The sequence below is a fragment of the Podarcis bocagei genome, assembly GCF_964188305.1.
Source record: "Podarcis bocagei genome assembly, chromosome: 5".
NCBI lineage: Eukaryota > Metazoa > Chordata > Lepidosauria > Squamata > Lacertidae > Podarcis > Podarcis bocagei.
This window is the reverse complement of record NC_138129.1, coordinates 83549544-83566878: the sequence shown is the minus strand read 5'-3', so window position 1 is coordinate 83566878 and position 17335 is coordinate 83549544. Positions and strand designations below refer to the sequence as shown.

The window sequence follows — 17335 nt, the reverse complement described above, 5'->3', positions numbered from 1 at the left end:
TTTCCCTGCTGTATTTACCACTAAACCATACCCAATAATTGCAGCAGTAAGAGCAAGGTACTGGGGAAGTTTTGAAAGCAGTGTTCCAGGTGCTAGACTAGGAAACAGTTTTCCAGGGCACATCGGTCCATAATATACCTCATTGCTCCGCTGCTTCCATGTAGCCTGATGGAAAAGGCAGCAAGAGAAGAGGGGGGTGTTTTTAGCACATGAGGCTGGGAATCTGTCAGAGTCTTAGTACAACAAAGTTTCACAATTTGGAATTGAGCAGGGAAGAAACATTAACTGGGGTAGGGGAAACAACTGAACCCATTTCCAAACTAAGCTGACGGGTGTTTGCCCACCATTTGTGTTAAATGACAGGTTTCTGTAGCTAGAGATGCTGCTGAATCCTGCCACAAGGCAAATGCATATACACTATGGATCCACAGATACAAATGTCATATTTCCCAAGGCATATATGCATATATGTGTGCATATATTATTAAATTACATAGGCCAGGGGCCAAAAGGTTAAGTTTGGGTTTCGTACACACTAGGAGACCTTTGCCTGTCCCATTGGAACCTCTTTCGTATCCCAAAAACTTGCCTCTGAATATCAGAGAATCACATGAGACAACATTCAATAAACCACAAGCAGATGCATTTAGAAAAAGCTGGCCATGTGCACCCCTGCACAAAAACATGCTTTCCATTTGCACACTAGGCTCTTTAGATCCCAGCCATTATACCAACACTTACTGATGTTAACTTGGCATTAGCAGCCTCTCGAGGAAATCAGGCAGTCAACAATGCAGTTTTTGTCCCCTTGTTGTTGATTAGTCAGAAACTACATTCTAGTCAGTCCCTGAGTCATATCTCCTTTCTTTCGGTATGCAATCTTAATAACGATGCTTCACAGAAGAGGAAGCACGTAAATGCCCTTGAAGTCTGATCATTCTTTTAGCTTAATGCATACTCAGGCAATGAAACATTATTATTGAGACATTTTCTTCCAGTGGCTGTACTGGTGATTAGTAGCTGCTGACTCAGACTATCAGTGGCTCAGCATCCTTTGATCCCAAAAGGAGTGCTTCCCTGTGGTTTATTGTGAACCACTGCGCCAAAAAAACATTTGTGTTCCACTTGGTCTGTCATAATTTGTACCAACATGAAGAGTGTTTTATTTCATCTTGACATCATCTGGTGCCACAACCTATAGGACCTTTAAAGCCAGAGTAGAGAACCTGGGGCCCTCAAGATGTAGCTGGACTACAACTCCCATCATCCCAGACCCTGTGGGTTATTGAGAGTTGGAGTCCCAACAACCTGTGGCAAGCCAGAGGTTCCCCATCCCGGATCTAAGCACTCCTGCTCAGTTCCTTCAGATATGGATTGCAAGATCACCAAAACAGCTTTTGACACACGTATTTCAACCAAGGAACCTGCTGTGGGAGGAGGCACAGTGTATTTGGGGCACATATATAAAACTAGGTTTTTTAAGAACCTAGACAGCATCTTAAAAAGCAGAGACATCACCTTGCCAACAAAGGTCCGTATAGGTAAAGCTATGGTTTTCCCAGTAGTGATGTATGGAAGTGAGAGCTGGACCATAAAGAAGGCTGATCGCCGAAGAATTGATGCTTTTGAATTATGGTACTGGAGGAGACTCTTGAGAGTCCCATGGACTGCAAGAAGATCAAACCTCTCCATTCTGAAGGAAATCAGCCCTGAGTGCTCACTGGAAGGACAGATCCTGAAGCTGAGGCTTCAATACTTTGGCCACCTCATGAGAAGAGAAGACTCCCTGGTGTTGGGAAAGATGGAGGGCACAAGGAGAAGGGGACGACAGAGGACGAGATGGTTGGACAGTGTTCTCGAAGCTACCAGCATGAGTTTGACCAAACTGCGGGAGGCAGTGGAAGACAGGAGTGCCTGGCGTGCTCTGGTCCAGGGGGTCACGAAGAGTCGGACATGACTAAACGACTAAACAACAAACAATATAAAACTATTTTTCTGGTTTTCAGTAGAAGCTGGATTTGTACTGCCCTACTTGGCTAGCTGCTATATTAGTCACAAAACCACTCCACCCTACCTTATCTAAGCAATTTTTAAAGCATCAAAGGTGTTGCAGATAAACCTGCCAAGCATCACGCCATCTCCCCTGCCTTCTCAGAGAAGTTAAAAAAGAAAAGAAAATCATTGAAAAATAAAGTTGCAAATATTTGAACTGATAAGGAAAATGCTTCAGAATAAAGACAAAGAGGGCAACTCACCTAAAGCTAGGGGGAGTAGCAAACAAGTCAGCATTTGATCAACGATCTCTGTTCATGTGCCCCTTTAAAGAGGGAACACAGGACAGGAAAAGTATTAACTACACAGCAGAGGGAGGGAAACCGATTCCCACTTGTTCCCGCATGCTTCTGTAAACAACCTAGTATAGTTTCTCTCAAGTCCTATAGCTTAGCAAATCTTTCTCATGCAGGGTTTCATATTGTATTGCTTTGTTAGGGTCCTTACTACTGTGGAATCCCCAGCCCACTGTCATTATAACAATTAGCAAAGCTAACATTTTAAGCCACTCTCATAAAAGCTTGAAATGCCATTAATTACATGCAAATATTACCCCCCCCCATCCCAGAGACCAGAGGAATACCTTTGAGCTAATATTTATAACAAGAAGTGTTCGACTGAGATCTCTTGTAATTTTCATCATACCTGAGGCTGTTTTCCTCATTCGATTAGCTGAATTTATCCTGAGGCAAGCCAGACATCTAGTACCAGCTAAATTCAACAACTGGAGCTTAAAATTTGGCTTAATATATCCCCATTTGGATCTGCCTGCTTAATTCTCTTTCATATGATAACATTGGTTTATTCATACCACGGACTTGCCACTTGAATGAACTTAACCACATATCTTATTCTAACAACGTAAGAAAACTTCATGGGAGAAAAATCATGTAAGTTCCCGAACGAAACTAAAATGAAAAGTTGAGTACAAGATATAAATATTTTGTAGAGTGATGGCAGAATTTATTCCCCAGGAAAAACTATTTTTTCCATTTTCCCTTTTGGCAGATATAGATTAATTTTCTAAATGTACATGGACTGGCTCATGGGGTTTCCATAAGAGTTGCAGAGCTTTGCTTTGACCACAGAAAACATTTATGTAGATGACTTTCTTCAGAAAAGAAAAGAAAATGCTGCTGTTTCTTTTTACGCAGGCACATTTACCACTTTGGAGAAGTTGTTATGGCTTGTTCCTTAGACTTTTCATCAAAACAGCTAAGACTTAAGTTTCCAAGTGAAACATTCACTACAGTCATTCTCTGCAATTGGCAAGAGAACATAATAAATGCCCTGTTGGATCAGACCAAAGGCCTGTCCAGCATTCTCTTCTCCAAATGCTCATCTAGATGCTTATGGGACATCCACGAGTGCGATAGCCCTCTCTCTCACTCATGATCCCCTGGTATTCCAGAGGTATACTCAAATGAACATATGGATATACCCCACCCATAAGGTGCTTCTTCCCCATTTGGTTCCCAGGAGAAGTCCTCTCTCTATTGTGGTTCCATTTATTGAATCAACTGCTCCCTCAGTGGTAGAAGAAAGGCATATGCTAGGATGCACACTCATCTTCCCATGTTCAAAACACAAAGCCCTGGAATTGCAAAAGAAGTTCTTCCCACATATTCATTGCACCATGTAGTGATTTGTTACAAGAGACAGCCCAAAATGCTCATCTCTGTATGTCAAAAAGACATTGTTCTTGGTTCAAAGGGTTTCCAATCTAGCAAAAGAAAGAAGGCATAGATGATCTGTTGTGAAAGAAGGTACCATTTTACATGCTTTTTCAAAAAAAAAAAATTAAAATGAAGAGAATCATAATTTTAAATAATGCACCCGGCAGTCTGATGCCATAAAATGTTGTAAAATGTGCTTTTATTTGAGTTGTGAACTGGTCTGTAACAAATTGTAATTCTAGCTATCCTTAACAGTTAGAAGCTGAAATGGGATTCACACCAATAATTGCAGCATTCCTCTACTATGTAAGCATCTTAAGCTGCATTTAAGAGAAAATATCATTGAGCCTAGCCTATTATTTCTGCATGATTGAAGCACACTGGTTGTTGTAATGCGCTTTAAAAAGGCAAGACTTCCAAAACAATGTATCCATTATTTGACACTCCAATGAACTTTAAAATATTTTATGTCCACAGTAAAAAAAGGGAGAGAGGGAGGGAGAGGGAGAGAGAGAGAGAGAGAAAGAGAGAGGGAGAGAAAGAAAATTACGCTTGTGTATTTGGTCTTAGGCCAGGGACAAAAGTTTCAAGTATTAGTGTCCTTGGCCCAGATTGCTCACTTGTGGGTTCAATTTAAAAAACAAATCTCCTACTTGCCGGAACCTCAAGAAATTAAAGGCCACCGTCATTTTCCTTATATAGGAAATGTTGACTGCTCGTCAGCTGTTCACTTGTGTTTTTTTTTAATAAAAATTTTTATTGGTTTTTCACCTTTTATAGAGACATATACACACAAAAAAGACAAAAGACAAAAACATGTACAATTTCAGAAAATCTTACTTTCCTAACCTTATTCCCTGACTTCCCCCCACCCCCCTTCATGCATCCCAATTCCCAGAATTGTGTCAGCAAATTGGTATTTCTCTTCTTAGTCATCTTAAAGTTACCTCTTCTATAAAGAAAAATAAATTTTTCCTAAGTTGGACTCCAGTTCTCTTCCATTGATTTCCCAATTTGTCTTAAATAAAAATCATATTAACTAAACCCAAAAGTCTTGAGTGTTTTTACAATTCTATTCTTCCCTCCCTCCCATCCCCGGTTTTCGTCCCTTCCTAATACATGTCCAAAGTATCAGTTCTTAGCCTGGGTTCCTCACGTCCGAGGCTTTCAAGTCTCTTTCGGTCCCTCTCCGCCGGTCTTGTTGGTAATCCTTTATGTCGGTCATCGAATCTCGAAAAAATTCTGTCACCATCCAACCATGTTCTCTTCCCACAAGTACATTTGGAAGCAGCTGCTGGAAAAATTCCACAAAGTCTGCGTCTTCAAAGTCAAAGTCAAAGTGGAGGCCCCCATCATATTTCTTTATTTTAAGTTCCTGTATTCCATAAGCTCCCGGGGCCTCCTCCTTCATCTTCTGTATCTTTCGCAGGTTTGTGGTGAATGTAATCCAAAAGTCTCCTTGTTTATATTCCACAGATGCCAGCTTCTGGTTGGTGCTTCCCAACTTTGCTTTCTCTTTTTCTTGTTTAGTCTCTTCCACTTCTTTAGATATCATTTCGAATTCAGCTGTGGATTCTTTCTCATCCAGGTCCTCAATACATTCAGCAGAGCTGCTTGTTCCAGAAGTCAAGGTCATAAGTTGTTTATTCATAGCCAGACTCTGCTCTTGCAAGACTCCCACCAGATGAAACATTCTTTCGATTTCCACTAGTAACTTTCCATCCACAGCCATTGTAATTTCACAGACTTCCCCCTAGAGGGAATCTGGTTACTTGGTAATCTTTCTCCAACAATCCTCCAACTTGTTATTATTACTTTGTTTCCAACAATTTTAACTCAATTGTAACTCATTTTAGTCCAGAGGGATCTTAAATAACGATTTTTCCACTTGAACTGTCTGTTTGACAGCTTTGACAGCTGTCAAACTCCGCACCTCTTCCACAAGCTCAAAAGCAGGACGCTCCCGGGCCCGGGAGGGGGGGGGATTGTTTACAACAAAAGGAAAGCTTCCAACACTCCACTCTCCAATTCAAAATTTCTTTACCAAATCTTGGAAGTTAATGTCTTTTTCAACTCACCCCACAAAGGGTGGGCACTCCAGCTTAGCTCTTATATCGTTGCTTTGGATCGTCTGCAAGAAGGGGGGGTGTGGACTTCCTTTTAGCGCACACCCCGGTCGTCTCAAATTCACGGGATAATATTCTTAAAGTCCAATTCCGTCTTACTCACGGGTTGTTGTTTTCAGTCCAAATTTCAAGGAAGGAAGTCAGCGCTCTCCAGTCATGGCTCACGGCTTCGCTCCGCCGAGGCAGCGATCGACTCTCAGTGCCACGCCGCCCTCCGTATCCTCTCCGCAGCCTTTAAAAAGGCTCTTCGTGGATCGGGGGGGCGCTTAAGGCACCCGCCGAGTCTTCAGTCCGCAGGCTTCAGCGCCTGCGGTTTTTAAGGGTCCCCGCGTCGCCGGCGCGGCAAGACCCGTCCTCGGTTGAGCCGATTCCCTCCGCAGCTCGGAGGGAATCCGCCATTTCCAGATCGCACCAACCCGGAAGTCCGTCAGCTGTTCACTTGTTGACATTTCCTGCTTGCTAATTTTACTGGGTCTTTTTAATCTTTTACTTTGAAGAACTGTGACAGCAGCTAGCAGCATCCATGACCTTATCTTCTATTCCCACCCATCTGAGTGTGGGTCTTTCCACCTTACTTCCTATGAGAAATACTGTGGTCATCCATTTAGCTTACCTTTTTCCTTTTTGAGGCCTAGCTGACAGCAGGGGTGCCAACTTGAATAAATGTATCCATATCTATATTTACAAAGCCTACATACTTTTAAAAATAAACCGTCTTATAGCTAGTTTCCCTTGGCTGCTGATACTTCAGTATATTTCCTCCCAGATACTGATTTCCTGAATTAGTTGCATTGCTGATCTAACCAAATCAGGGAACACACAGTGAATACAATGATGTTACAAACCTAGTAAGATATGGCTATATGATTATGTCAGCGAGGACAATTGAGGATGAATTGTGTAAATAGTTTTCAAAGGAAGTTAATTTATTTTCATTGCACATCTTGGATGTTGTACAGCTAACAAGGTGTGTTGCGGGGGGGGGGTCACTAAAACTGAGAGGCCATGTCTCAGCACTTGCAAAAAATACTTGTGAAAGACTTGGAGTAGTTGCAGCTGGCTGATTAATCCACATAATATCTCACAAATGATTGCACGATTTGATACCATGGAAAAGCATTAAATTGTATGCAGCTAAGTTATACACAGAGTATACTCATTGCGTGGGAATCGGGTGGCGCTGTGGGTTAAACCACAGAACCTAGGACTTGCTGATCAGAAGGTCAGCGGTTCGAATCCCCGCAACGGGGTGAGCTCCTGTTGCTCTGTACCTGCTCCTGCCAACCTAGCAGTTCAAAAGCACATAAAAGTGCAAGTAGATAAATAGGTACTGCTCCAGCGGGAAGATAAACGGCACGCTGGTTCGCCAGAAGTGGCTTAGTCATGCTGGCCACATTACCCGGAAGCTGTAAGCCGGCTCCCTTGGCCAATAAAGCGAGATGAGCGCCGCAACCCCAGAGTCAGCCACGACTGGACCTAATGGTCAGGGGTCCCTTTACCTTTTATACTCATTGCAACACATGAATCATGTCCATTAATTTCTTTTCAAGGTATGATATAATCCATTAGACTGAATCCAGTGCTACAGCTCCATTGGTCTAAAGACTTCCATGTGCACAGTGGAACTTCCTCTTCCTGTTCCCCCCTCCACCACCATCACCACACCCCCTAAGAAACAGCCCTGAGGTGTTTGGGGACCCCCCCTGAATAGATTTTGGGGGTGTATGGGGAGAGGAAATGGAAGTTCCACTGCACCAGTGGAACCCACTGGCACAGCATTGGGTTCTAAGGTAACATGAGACAATACAATCGTTCTGCCTGAGGTAATGAGAGGCAGTACCAAAACTCCATCTGAAGCAATACAAAAGCCTACGGTGTGTTACCTGTGAATGGCAAGTTACACATGCATGCCACAACTTGTTACCACCATGCTTAAGTGATTTGCATGCATCTATGAAGCAATGCTATCTGTGGAGGTGGTCTCATGGCAGCAACATAGGAGAACACTCATAGCATTGACTTCTGATCTTTTCTGTGTGGACATGTTCTATATTGACCAAGTAAGAGGCCCATTTATTACACTTGCTTCTGGTTATTTAACTACATTCCACTATACATGAAGGTACAAAGCTGTGAGGGTCATGTGTTCAATAAGTGCACCCAGTAAGATATCCAAGATGTGCAATGAAAATAAATTAACTTTCTTTGAAAAGTACTTACACAGCTCCAGCACAGTAACCATTTTCAGACCTAAATCTCTCATTCCCTTTCATTTTTCCTTTTCAAAATTCCCAAACCAGTCTGCATTCTCTATAGATTAATAGTGCACCAAATTTCAGTTTTTCATGTCTTGAATATAAGAGGGGAAGGAAGCCTCTCTGAAACCTAAATATTTTTATATTTCTCCCCCTCTAAAGGCCAGACCCATTTTTTAAAAAAAATATGCTAACACACTCTGTGCAAGCTGAATTTCATATGCAGAAGCTGGAGCTCAAATCTCTGCTTTGTGGGGGAGGGACAAACCATTGAAAATTGGGAATGCTGACAGACATTTAGAGTGACTACAGAACTAATACTGGCACCTCTATTTAAAAAATAGTCTTTATCTTCAGAAGTAAACTATAGAGGAGACAAAATTCAGTGTTTTGACAGAAATGCTACTGCAAGTGCTTGTAAAAAAAGTAATATATTCCACAAGACCTCAGGGTTTACTCTCCAATAAGGATTGGGAAAGAGATGCGCCCCACTGTGAGCACACAGTAAGACGGTTTCACATAAAAAGTTGGTAATTAGTCCCTGAGTGAATAAAGTGGAAGAGATAAGAGATTGGTACTTACTAAGGCAACACAAAAAATGTTTTTCCTTGTAGTTAGAGCTGAAAGGGTGAGTGGGAAGAAGGATGCCATTTCCACCATTTTTAATTGTACAAGACTTTTAGAACTTGGAAGTGCTGATTTCTTAATATTATGCTTAAACACAGGGACTCACGGTTGAGTATTCAGATGTATAAGCCACCGGAATACTACAAAAAGCAGAAGTGCTTTAAGCTCCAAAGATTGTCTTGTTAAAGTTATAGATTTGATTTCATGACATCGCAGACATCAATACAGTTCTGCTGGCATCGCATTTGTATTTCCCCAACATTTGCCATTAGTTTTTCACAGTCTTTTTTTCCAGAAGGTAAATAATTTTCTATAAATAAATCAAATGCCTCCACCACCATCGGTGCGACTAAAACTTATTTTAAAACATCAGTAACAAAGAGGGGGGGGGTTCTTCCCTCCATCTCCCACTACAATGTAAAGGAGAGCAAAATGATCACTTAGTATGCATTTTCATGCATAACCTATTATGGATATCATTATTTAAAAGGCACAATCTAAAAAGACAAACCTTATTATGATTTTTTTGCACTAATCTTAAAGTCTTTGCAAGAGACACCAGAAGTTCTCTGAGAGGCATAATTTATTTAATACTTTCCCTTCAGTGTTAGTCTTGCCAGAAACTTGTCTTTCACCACCTTGCTTGTTTCATTTTTAAAAATAAATCAGACTGCTATGAGACATTTTATTAAAAAGCCATAAATTCCCATGACAAAACTATGAACACATTCCAATACGAAATAAGAGCATCAGACTTCACTAACTGACTCATCATTGCACATGTAAATTGTCATAATAATATACTGCAATTCTTTCCTCTCACACCCACAACCCCCGTTTTGTTTTTCTTCAACATTTATTATCAATACCTATAAAGCTAATGGGATTTGCCTCAAGTCTGGTAATATGACCTCAAACACATTCAATGCTTTATGAATGAAGACTACCTCTGGATCAAACACCTTCAGAGCAGACTGTACTCTATTCTAAGATCTATGCCATCTTTTCACTGCTATCAAGGAACTCTGTGCAGAAACAGAGATGTAAGGACTAGCCATTCAGAGTAATTTACTTTTGTATACAAAATGCTCTATGCAATGAAAAATGAATGAGAAATGGCCTTACCTATAAATACAAACTGAGGAAGCAGCAGAATATTTCAAGTATTTACGCTATGTTGGAAAAAGATACGGTCACACACAAAAGTTGGGACTGCAGGGCAAAGTTTGTTGTTGTCAGTTACATACCTCCTGTCACAAGTACCAGCGATTGGTTGTCAGCAGTACAGTTAGAAGTCTTTGCCAGGTTAGAAGACCCATCATTTGAGCTGCACCATTTAGCAATGCAATTTAATGCAATGTAATGAAAACACTTTCATTTGGCTGGTTCATGCATATGTAGTGATGGGAGGCTATCGTATGATTTTAAACCTCCTTAAACACCTGAGCATGATCCCTCATCTTCCCGCACCCCCATGGCTTCATAGCCAAAGATTTTTATTTAATTCTTTAAGAGAGAGTTGTGCTAAAAAGTGGGGGCTGGTGGAGTGGAGGGACAGTGTGTGATGGTTAAATGTGCATTGAAAGTGTGAGAGAGGACCCATCTATACATAAGAGGAGAGGTTTTATGCTGCGCCCAGCCTGGAATAACCCTCATTAGAGAAGCATTTCCCCCCTCAGTCATTTAGAGACTTGCCTTTTAGAGAGTTACATGAGCCACATCACCCAAGCCTAAAAAGCAGGCTTCTAGAGCAGTATGTTGATGTGAGAGAAGGCATTCCAGCAATCAGGTTTGCTCCAGGATTCAGTGGTGACGATACTGAAGCAGATGAGTAAGTACAGGATGTGTGGAAATATTTGCAAACTATTTGACCTCCAGAAAAAGTCAAAATCATCTGACAGCTAGAAAAAACTAATATATAGACATCCAGCCACCATGTGATGTACTCGTCAATCTGTCTAAAGGACAATGGTTTCAATTCAGGGGGAGAGAGAGAGAGAGAGAGAGAGAGAGAGAGAGAGAGAATTTAGTTATTGAAAAATGTATTTTTGAGGGATTCAGGTCAAGCAGGTTATTTTGGCAGTCACTGGAGTGTACCAGATGGTTCATTAGCATAAGGGTAGACAAGTCAAAGGCTTTCAGAATAATTTAGGAAATGTCAAAAAGAAACAAGATCCCTGTCATATTTTATTAGAATTAACTGCATCATATCCTGGACAGAGACTTCACCTTGGGTCAGAAAAATTAATACAGAATTATATGAATTGTGTAATATGTCGGGTTAAAGCTACGCCTTCCTCTGGGGACTCATTTGCTGGCAATATATTACAGTCCTCTATGTTAGGAGTCTTCAGCCTTTGCCTCCATAAGATGGGGTGGGGGGGGACAGCTGACCTTGCTCAAAATCCATTGGTGTCTAATTGATCTGAGGTATATGCAGAATTTCAACAAGAAGCTCCACTAAAGCTGTGCTGTGATCATTTTCCCAGGAAACTTGGCAGAGGGATTTAACCTGAATATTCAACAGCATGTAAAGCATCCTTTTGTCATGAGCAAAATACAGTGAAACACCATTTTAAATAAATCGGAGTTAAAATGTGTCTTTTTATTTTAAATACATATATAATGTGATTCTGTCTGTCTCTCTTTTTTTCTTACTTTTTATTCAGATGTCAAAACCCTAGAGAACTTCCAGCTGGTGGAAGGTGTTCAAGAACAAGTGAATACTGCTTTGCTGGACTACACAATGTGCAACTATCCACAGCAGACAGAAAAATTCGGGCAGCTTCTCCTGCGACTCCCGGAAATCCGGGCAATCAGTATGCAGGCTGAAGAATACCTCTACTATAAACACCTGAACGGGGATGTGCCGTGTAATAACCTCCTCATTGAAATGCTGCATGCAAAGAGAGCATAAATTATATCCTTTTAAAGCCTCTGCTTTTGAGGAGAAAAAGCAAAATACTCTGAACTACTCCAAACGACACTAATTAAAAAGAACTTGGTTTAAAGGAACTTTGTCCCCCCCCCCAATGGTGTAATAATCAAATACTTAATAGTAAATAAGTGATGTATCAGGGTATTTGTATTGCAAACTGTGAATCAAACCCTACACAGTCTCCCCAAAGGAACATGTATAGGACTTTATCACTAGAATGAAAGGAGATTACAAATGGATACCGTTGCCAATGACAAACAAACAAAAAAGGAAGGAACAATTTTTGTAAGTTAAAACTTTTGCCAGTTGCCACTATTGAGAAATTTAGGAACAAGTTTTATCTGTGTTATTCAGCTAACAGAGCAAAGGGATCTGTATGAACTACATCCCTTCTTGTTAGCAGGACTGAAAACACCTCTGATGGACACAAAACTGCAGTCACCCTATGGCATCCTTCCAAGACCTGCATTCTTATCTCTCCTCCAGAAAGGATGTGTAGCACCAATCTAAAAAAGATCTCAAGTAGGCCACACACACACACACACACACACACACACACACACACACACACTAGCACCACCAAAACAGCCTAGGGTGGGGGCTTTGGGGGACTGTCTGTAACTCAGGCCTGCAAACAGCTAATATTTTAAAAAAAAATGTTCATAAACTAGTGTGACATTCTTAATATGTTTCCAAAGTTTGTTTTTGTCATTGTGTTCATGTTGATTGTCCAGGCAGTATCCCTCTTCCACCAATGGGAGGAGGAACGGCTACAAGCGTCAAAATTAAGCTGCTCCAAAGCAACCGCTGTTGGATCATGTTTCCAGTGCAGCGGCTCAAGCTTTGCTGAAATGGCTTCTCAAAGCTTTTAGTGCCAAATAATAAGCTTGCGGATACTACTCAGCCTCTTGGCTGTCATCGAAAAGAAAAACAGTATTTCTTTCTTCAAGGTTTCAGTCAGCAGCATCTCTTGATCTGCTGCACTTAAATCTGCAACCTAGATAAAATGAATTACTTGGATTTAATAAAGCAATTAATTTCAGTGGCTTCAGACTGTGCCACCGAGTTTTGGACACAGTGATGGGATGCACAAGTTGCTCGCCAACCTGTGGCTGCCACGCCCCATGAGCATCTATGCTGTCGTAACAGCAGGGCTGCATCACAAAGCTAAACACAGACAGCTGGGCATCTATTACAACCTCTCAAGGGCTCAACAAGCACCCTGAGTTGTTGGTTTTTGTTTTTGCTGCCTACCTAAGACAGAAAGAACAGGAGGTTTGTCAAGTACCGTATTACATGATTGGTGGGTCTCAGGTTGTGCAGATCTTTTCTAGAATTGCCGGTCGGCCACAGTTCTGGCCTGACAGAAAGCCTGTACAGTGGTACCTCAGGTTACATACGCTTCAGGTTACAGACTCCGCTAAGCCAGAAATAGTGCTTCAGGTTAAGAACTTTGCTTCAGGATGAGAACAGAAATCGTGCTCCGGCGGCACGGCGGCAGCAGGAGGCCCCATTAGCTAAAGTTGTGCTTCAGGTTAAGAACAGTTTCAGGTTAACTACAGACCTCCGGAAGGAATTAAGTACTTAACCTGAGGTACCACTGTATCAGGATCCGAAAGGTCAACAAAAGTCAGACATGGCCAATTCCTGGTTAAAGAGGACCTTGGATTTGGAGGGGTCCTAAGACCCGCAAGGGCCCTTCTATATTGGTGGGCTTGCCTGGTAACTGGAAGGGAGGTAGGGGATGCCATTTTAAATTCCACACTATGTCCCAGAGTGGGATTGCCAGGCACTGGTGCCAGTAGGCCCTGCTGAGGCGTCTTAGTTTGCCCAAGGCTGATAACCTGCCAAATTCTACCCTGGTTCTAGCCATGATTAACCAATTCCATCTGGGGTCTATCCACGTGTTTCTGAACTCACTATAATTCTAGGGATTTCTGTTCATTCACTCTGCCCTGAGCTGTCTGTTTTAATCCCTGGCCCTGGTTCTGGGCCTCACAGTCCTGGTGTGGCCCAGGATGCATGTTTTTGAAAAGTTGCCAACTTTAGATGACTTCATCTCAGGGACTGCACCAGTGCAAGGGGAGAATGCAATGCATTATACAATCATACAGTTCCCTGTACTGGTGTAGCACCCCACTGTGTCAGACGATTCTGCATCTTCCCCTATCCCCACAAGCTGAAATCCAAGTACTTCGGCTTTAACTAAATTCTGGGTCACGTTGTAGGTAATAAAAGACCTTTTTAAAAAAAAAAAATAAATGATTTTACCTATGCAAGATTTAAAAATATTCAAAATGTATAAGCTGGTTGGTTAGTATTACTGGTAGTTTTTAGTACAGTCTATGGATTCAGAAAATACATTTTAAACCAATTATTCAAACAAAAATATGTGAGGACAGAAGAGTGATACTGCCAGGTCCATGTAGACCAAAGTCTGCTGCAGAACAAATATTGGAGAAGGACAAATAACTCTCTATCCAAAATGAAGATATCAGTATTATAAAATGCAGTGCCACTGTTAAGAAAGCTTTGCCTTATTTCAGAATTCTAAATGGTAACTATACAGATGCAGATCAACGTATGTTTTGGGGGGGAAGTATTAATACTTTACATATTTGAAGGGGGGGAAAGATGATGGTTGTTTACATTTGTTAGGTCCTGGGGTGGGGGGAACTGTGATGATGTTGCAAAGCAGTGATTTCCTTAATGTTGCTTTCTGATTGGTAATTAGTTTACCAGTACTTAATTACTGTATGTCGTGAGACACTAAAATCAATAAGGGAATCTCATTTATACTTTAATTTTTTAATTTTTAGATTATTGGCTGCACAATCACTTGTAGAAACTGTATTAAAACTTCTACTCCCTTAGCTTTGTTTGTTTTCATGAGGATTGCTGGCTTTTAAATAGTTTATTTATATTGTATATCACAGTTTTCATTGTAGACAATTATGATGCTAATTTATTGTTCCTTGGTTTCATCTTTATATAAAAATATAGCCAGAATAAAGAAGCCAAATATATGTGTTTATTACAGCATGTCTTCAAGTTAGTGGAACATAGTTCAGGGACATACAAGGATCTTTACAGTTTAAGATCATTTGCTTGATTAAATGTCTGTAAATCTTTATAATTCTAAATGTGGTTTATTTAAAATCTATTGTAAATTTAGTGATTCGCACCTTCCTTTATTTCACGTGAGCCTAGTGAGGTGCATTCTTACCTGAAAATTCTTTTCTAAGCAGTGGACATTGTATACCAAAGACAACGTTTATTTCTTTTGTATTAGTACAGAACAGAGAGTTTTATCACCCCATGGATCTGGTCTAATAATCTTTTACCTTGTGGATCAGAGCCATGAGGGAAGTGTGGGGAAGAATGAAGTACGAAAAGTCCTTGCTCATACAAAGTGGTATTCCCTTGTCTGCCCTGCTACCAATACTTCTGCTGTCCCATGACTGTCCACCCTCAAACACCCTCACTGAAAGTCAGCCTCAGGCTGACTTTATTGTGGTAAAAATAAATATTTGGGATCAACAGAACCATTTTAACTGAGGAACTTTGGACTAGTGGGCATCAAACAACAGCTTGCCATGCCACTTGGAGAGTCTCCTTCGAAACTAAGGAGACACTTGGTAGCTCAGTCGGTAGAGCATGAGACTCAGTCTCAGGGTTGTGGGTTCAAGCCGCATGTTGGGCAAACGATTGCTGCATTGCAGGGGGAAACGACTAGATGACCCTTTTGGTCCCTTCCAACTCTACAGTTCTATGATTATATGAGATTTTTGGGGTCTGCTGTTTAATGACAGGGTGGGAAATAAGAAAATCTCACTAGAAACGCATAAGTCCTTGGGTGGATCTAAAATAGTTATTTGGATCCCAGCCAATAAAATCCAAACAGTTGACAAATTACATATAATGTCTCACCCTTCCAAATGGCAGAACTACTCCACTTCCATCATCATAAGAATACTAATTATGGTGTTCACCTAGCAGCTGGTGAAGGAGCATTGGTAGCTGTGCTGAGAATGATGGTTGGGAAGAGCACTTTTTGTTGGTACCCAAGTCTCCTGGAGGATGTCTGTCTGAAGGACTTGCCCTGGATTCTAACATTTGTTTGTGCAGTAAAGATGGGTGGCGATAGCAGACTTAGCCAAGTCTAGCATGTGCAGCTCTTAGGTATTTGTATCATGCACCATCAATTCTGTCTTAAGGATCTTTCACCCTACCTTCTCTATACAAATGGGAACATTGCTTTTAAAAAGAAGAAAATAAATGAAGTTATCAACAGTGGCATTTAAAAGGTAACTAGGAGAGTGTTCAGTTTGCATATAGATATGGATGGTGAGGATTTGTACACTGTCACACACCAGTATTTTGTAAGCCCTTAACTTTTTTGTTGAAAACCATGGCATATTTTACTGAAATTATGAAAGCAGAATAAAACCACTAACAAAGCACAATTATCTAATAGACACAACCAGATCATTAATGTAAGGATGTTAAAGGCAAAGAATGATTAATGGAAACAGTTTCAAATAAAATAGAGAACATATTAGTCAATATCTGTGGTTCCGAGAAGCCCTCTGATAGCCCAAGCTTGCAAAACTAATGTTAATTGTTAACCAATTTGTAACAATACATTTACTTACAATTGCTTTCTTGATTACATATTAGTAAAAGCAGACTAAAATTCAAAGGTTTTGGCTTTGGCTGGTTTCTTATAGTTGTTCAGTGTTTGTAACCAGACAATCTGTAAGTGTCTGAATATTTGTATTACAAATATGTTCTGCAGCTGCCTGGCATTTGAATCCATGCAACCCTTTTAGAATGTGCAGTTAGTTACTTGTTAAAGTTCTCTTACTGTATCTGTGAAGTTCATGTTGTCTCATGTCAATTCTTGCCAGGAATTTTCTCAACACCGATGGATTTTTATTTCCAGTATTTCAATAAATATTGATATGGCCATTCTGATCATTTTAAAATTGTTTCTATGACAACTTCATTGTAAAAGAAAAGGAGAGGGAGAGAGGGAGAGACATCCCATAGCAGAGGTGGAGAACAATATTGATGCAGAAAGGTCTGTCGTGCAGTCTCCTGACATCACCAGCTAAAATGTTACTATCAGGTCTCGAAAATACCTCTGCCCAAGACCGTGGAGAATTGTAGCTAATCAGAGAAGACAATCCAAGGCTAAATGGGACAGTGATCTAACTCATTAAGAAGGAATAGCATGGATTAGAATTTACACAAAATAATATTTCGGACCTGGTCCGCAGGAAAGTGTAGAAAATTATGTACTGTATGGTTTTGTAAAGAAAGAATAAGGAAAGTTTTCTCTAGAACTTGTGGACATCCAATGGAGTTGAATAATGGAGGATTCTGGAAAAAGACAAAGTACTTTTTCACACGGTGCATAGTTAAAACTTACGTTATTCATTCCCACAGAAGGCAGCGATGGCCACCAATTTGGATGCCTTTCAAAGGAGATTAGACAAATCAATGCAGAATAGGGCTATCAATGGCTGCTAACCCTGATGACTCTGTTCCACCTCCACTGTCAAAGGCAGCATGCTTCTGAACACCAGTCGCTGTCAACAGCAGGTAGAGCAGTACTCCAGATCCTGTTTATAGGCTTTGTACGATAACCTGGTTGGC

The 17335-nt window shown here is 40.8% G+C and overlaps 1 protein-coding gene and 1 long non-coding RNA gene across 5 annotated transcripts in view; one reads left to right on the top strand and one right to left on the bottom strand.

Moving 5' to 3' along the window:
- The window catches only part of NR5A2 (nuclear receptor subfamily 5 group A member 2), a 114958-nt gene extending 102727 nt beyond the window's left edge, over window positions 1–12231 (top strand). For both annotated transcript variants that reach the window (XM_081194463.1, XM_081194462.1), the window contains exon 7: window positions 11406–12231. In XM_081194463.1, the coding sequence (XP_081050589.1) occupies window positions 11406–11653 (248 nt within the window). In that variant the 3' untranslated portion in view covers window positions 11654–12231. The remainder of the gene's footprint in view (window positions 1–11405) is intronic.
- The window catches only part of LOC308587145, a 145142-nt gene that overhangs the window by 65937 nt on the left and 61870 nt on the right, over window positions 1–17335 (bottom strand). The window lies entirely within an intron of this gene.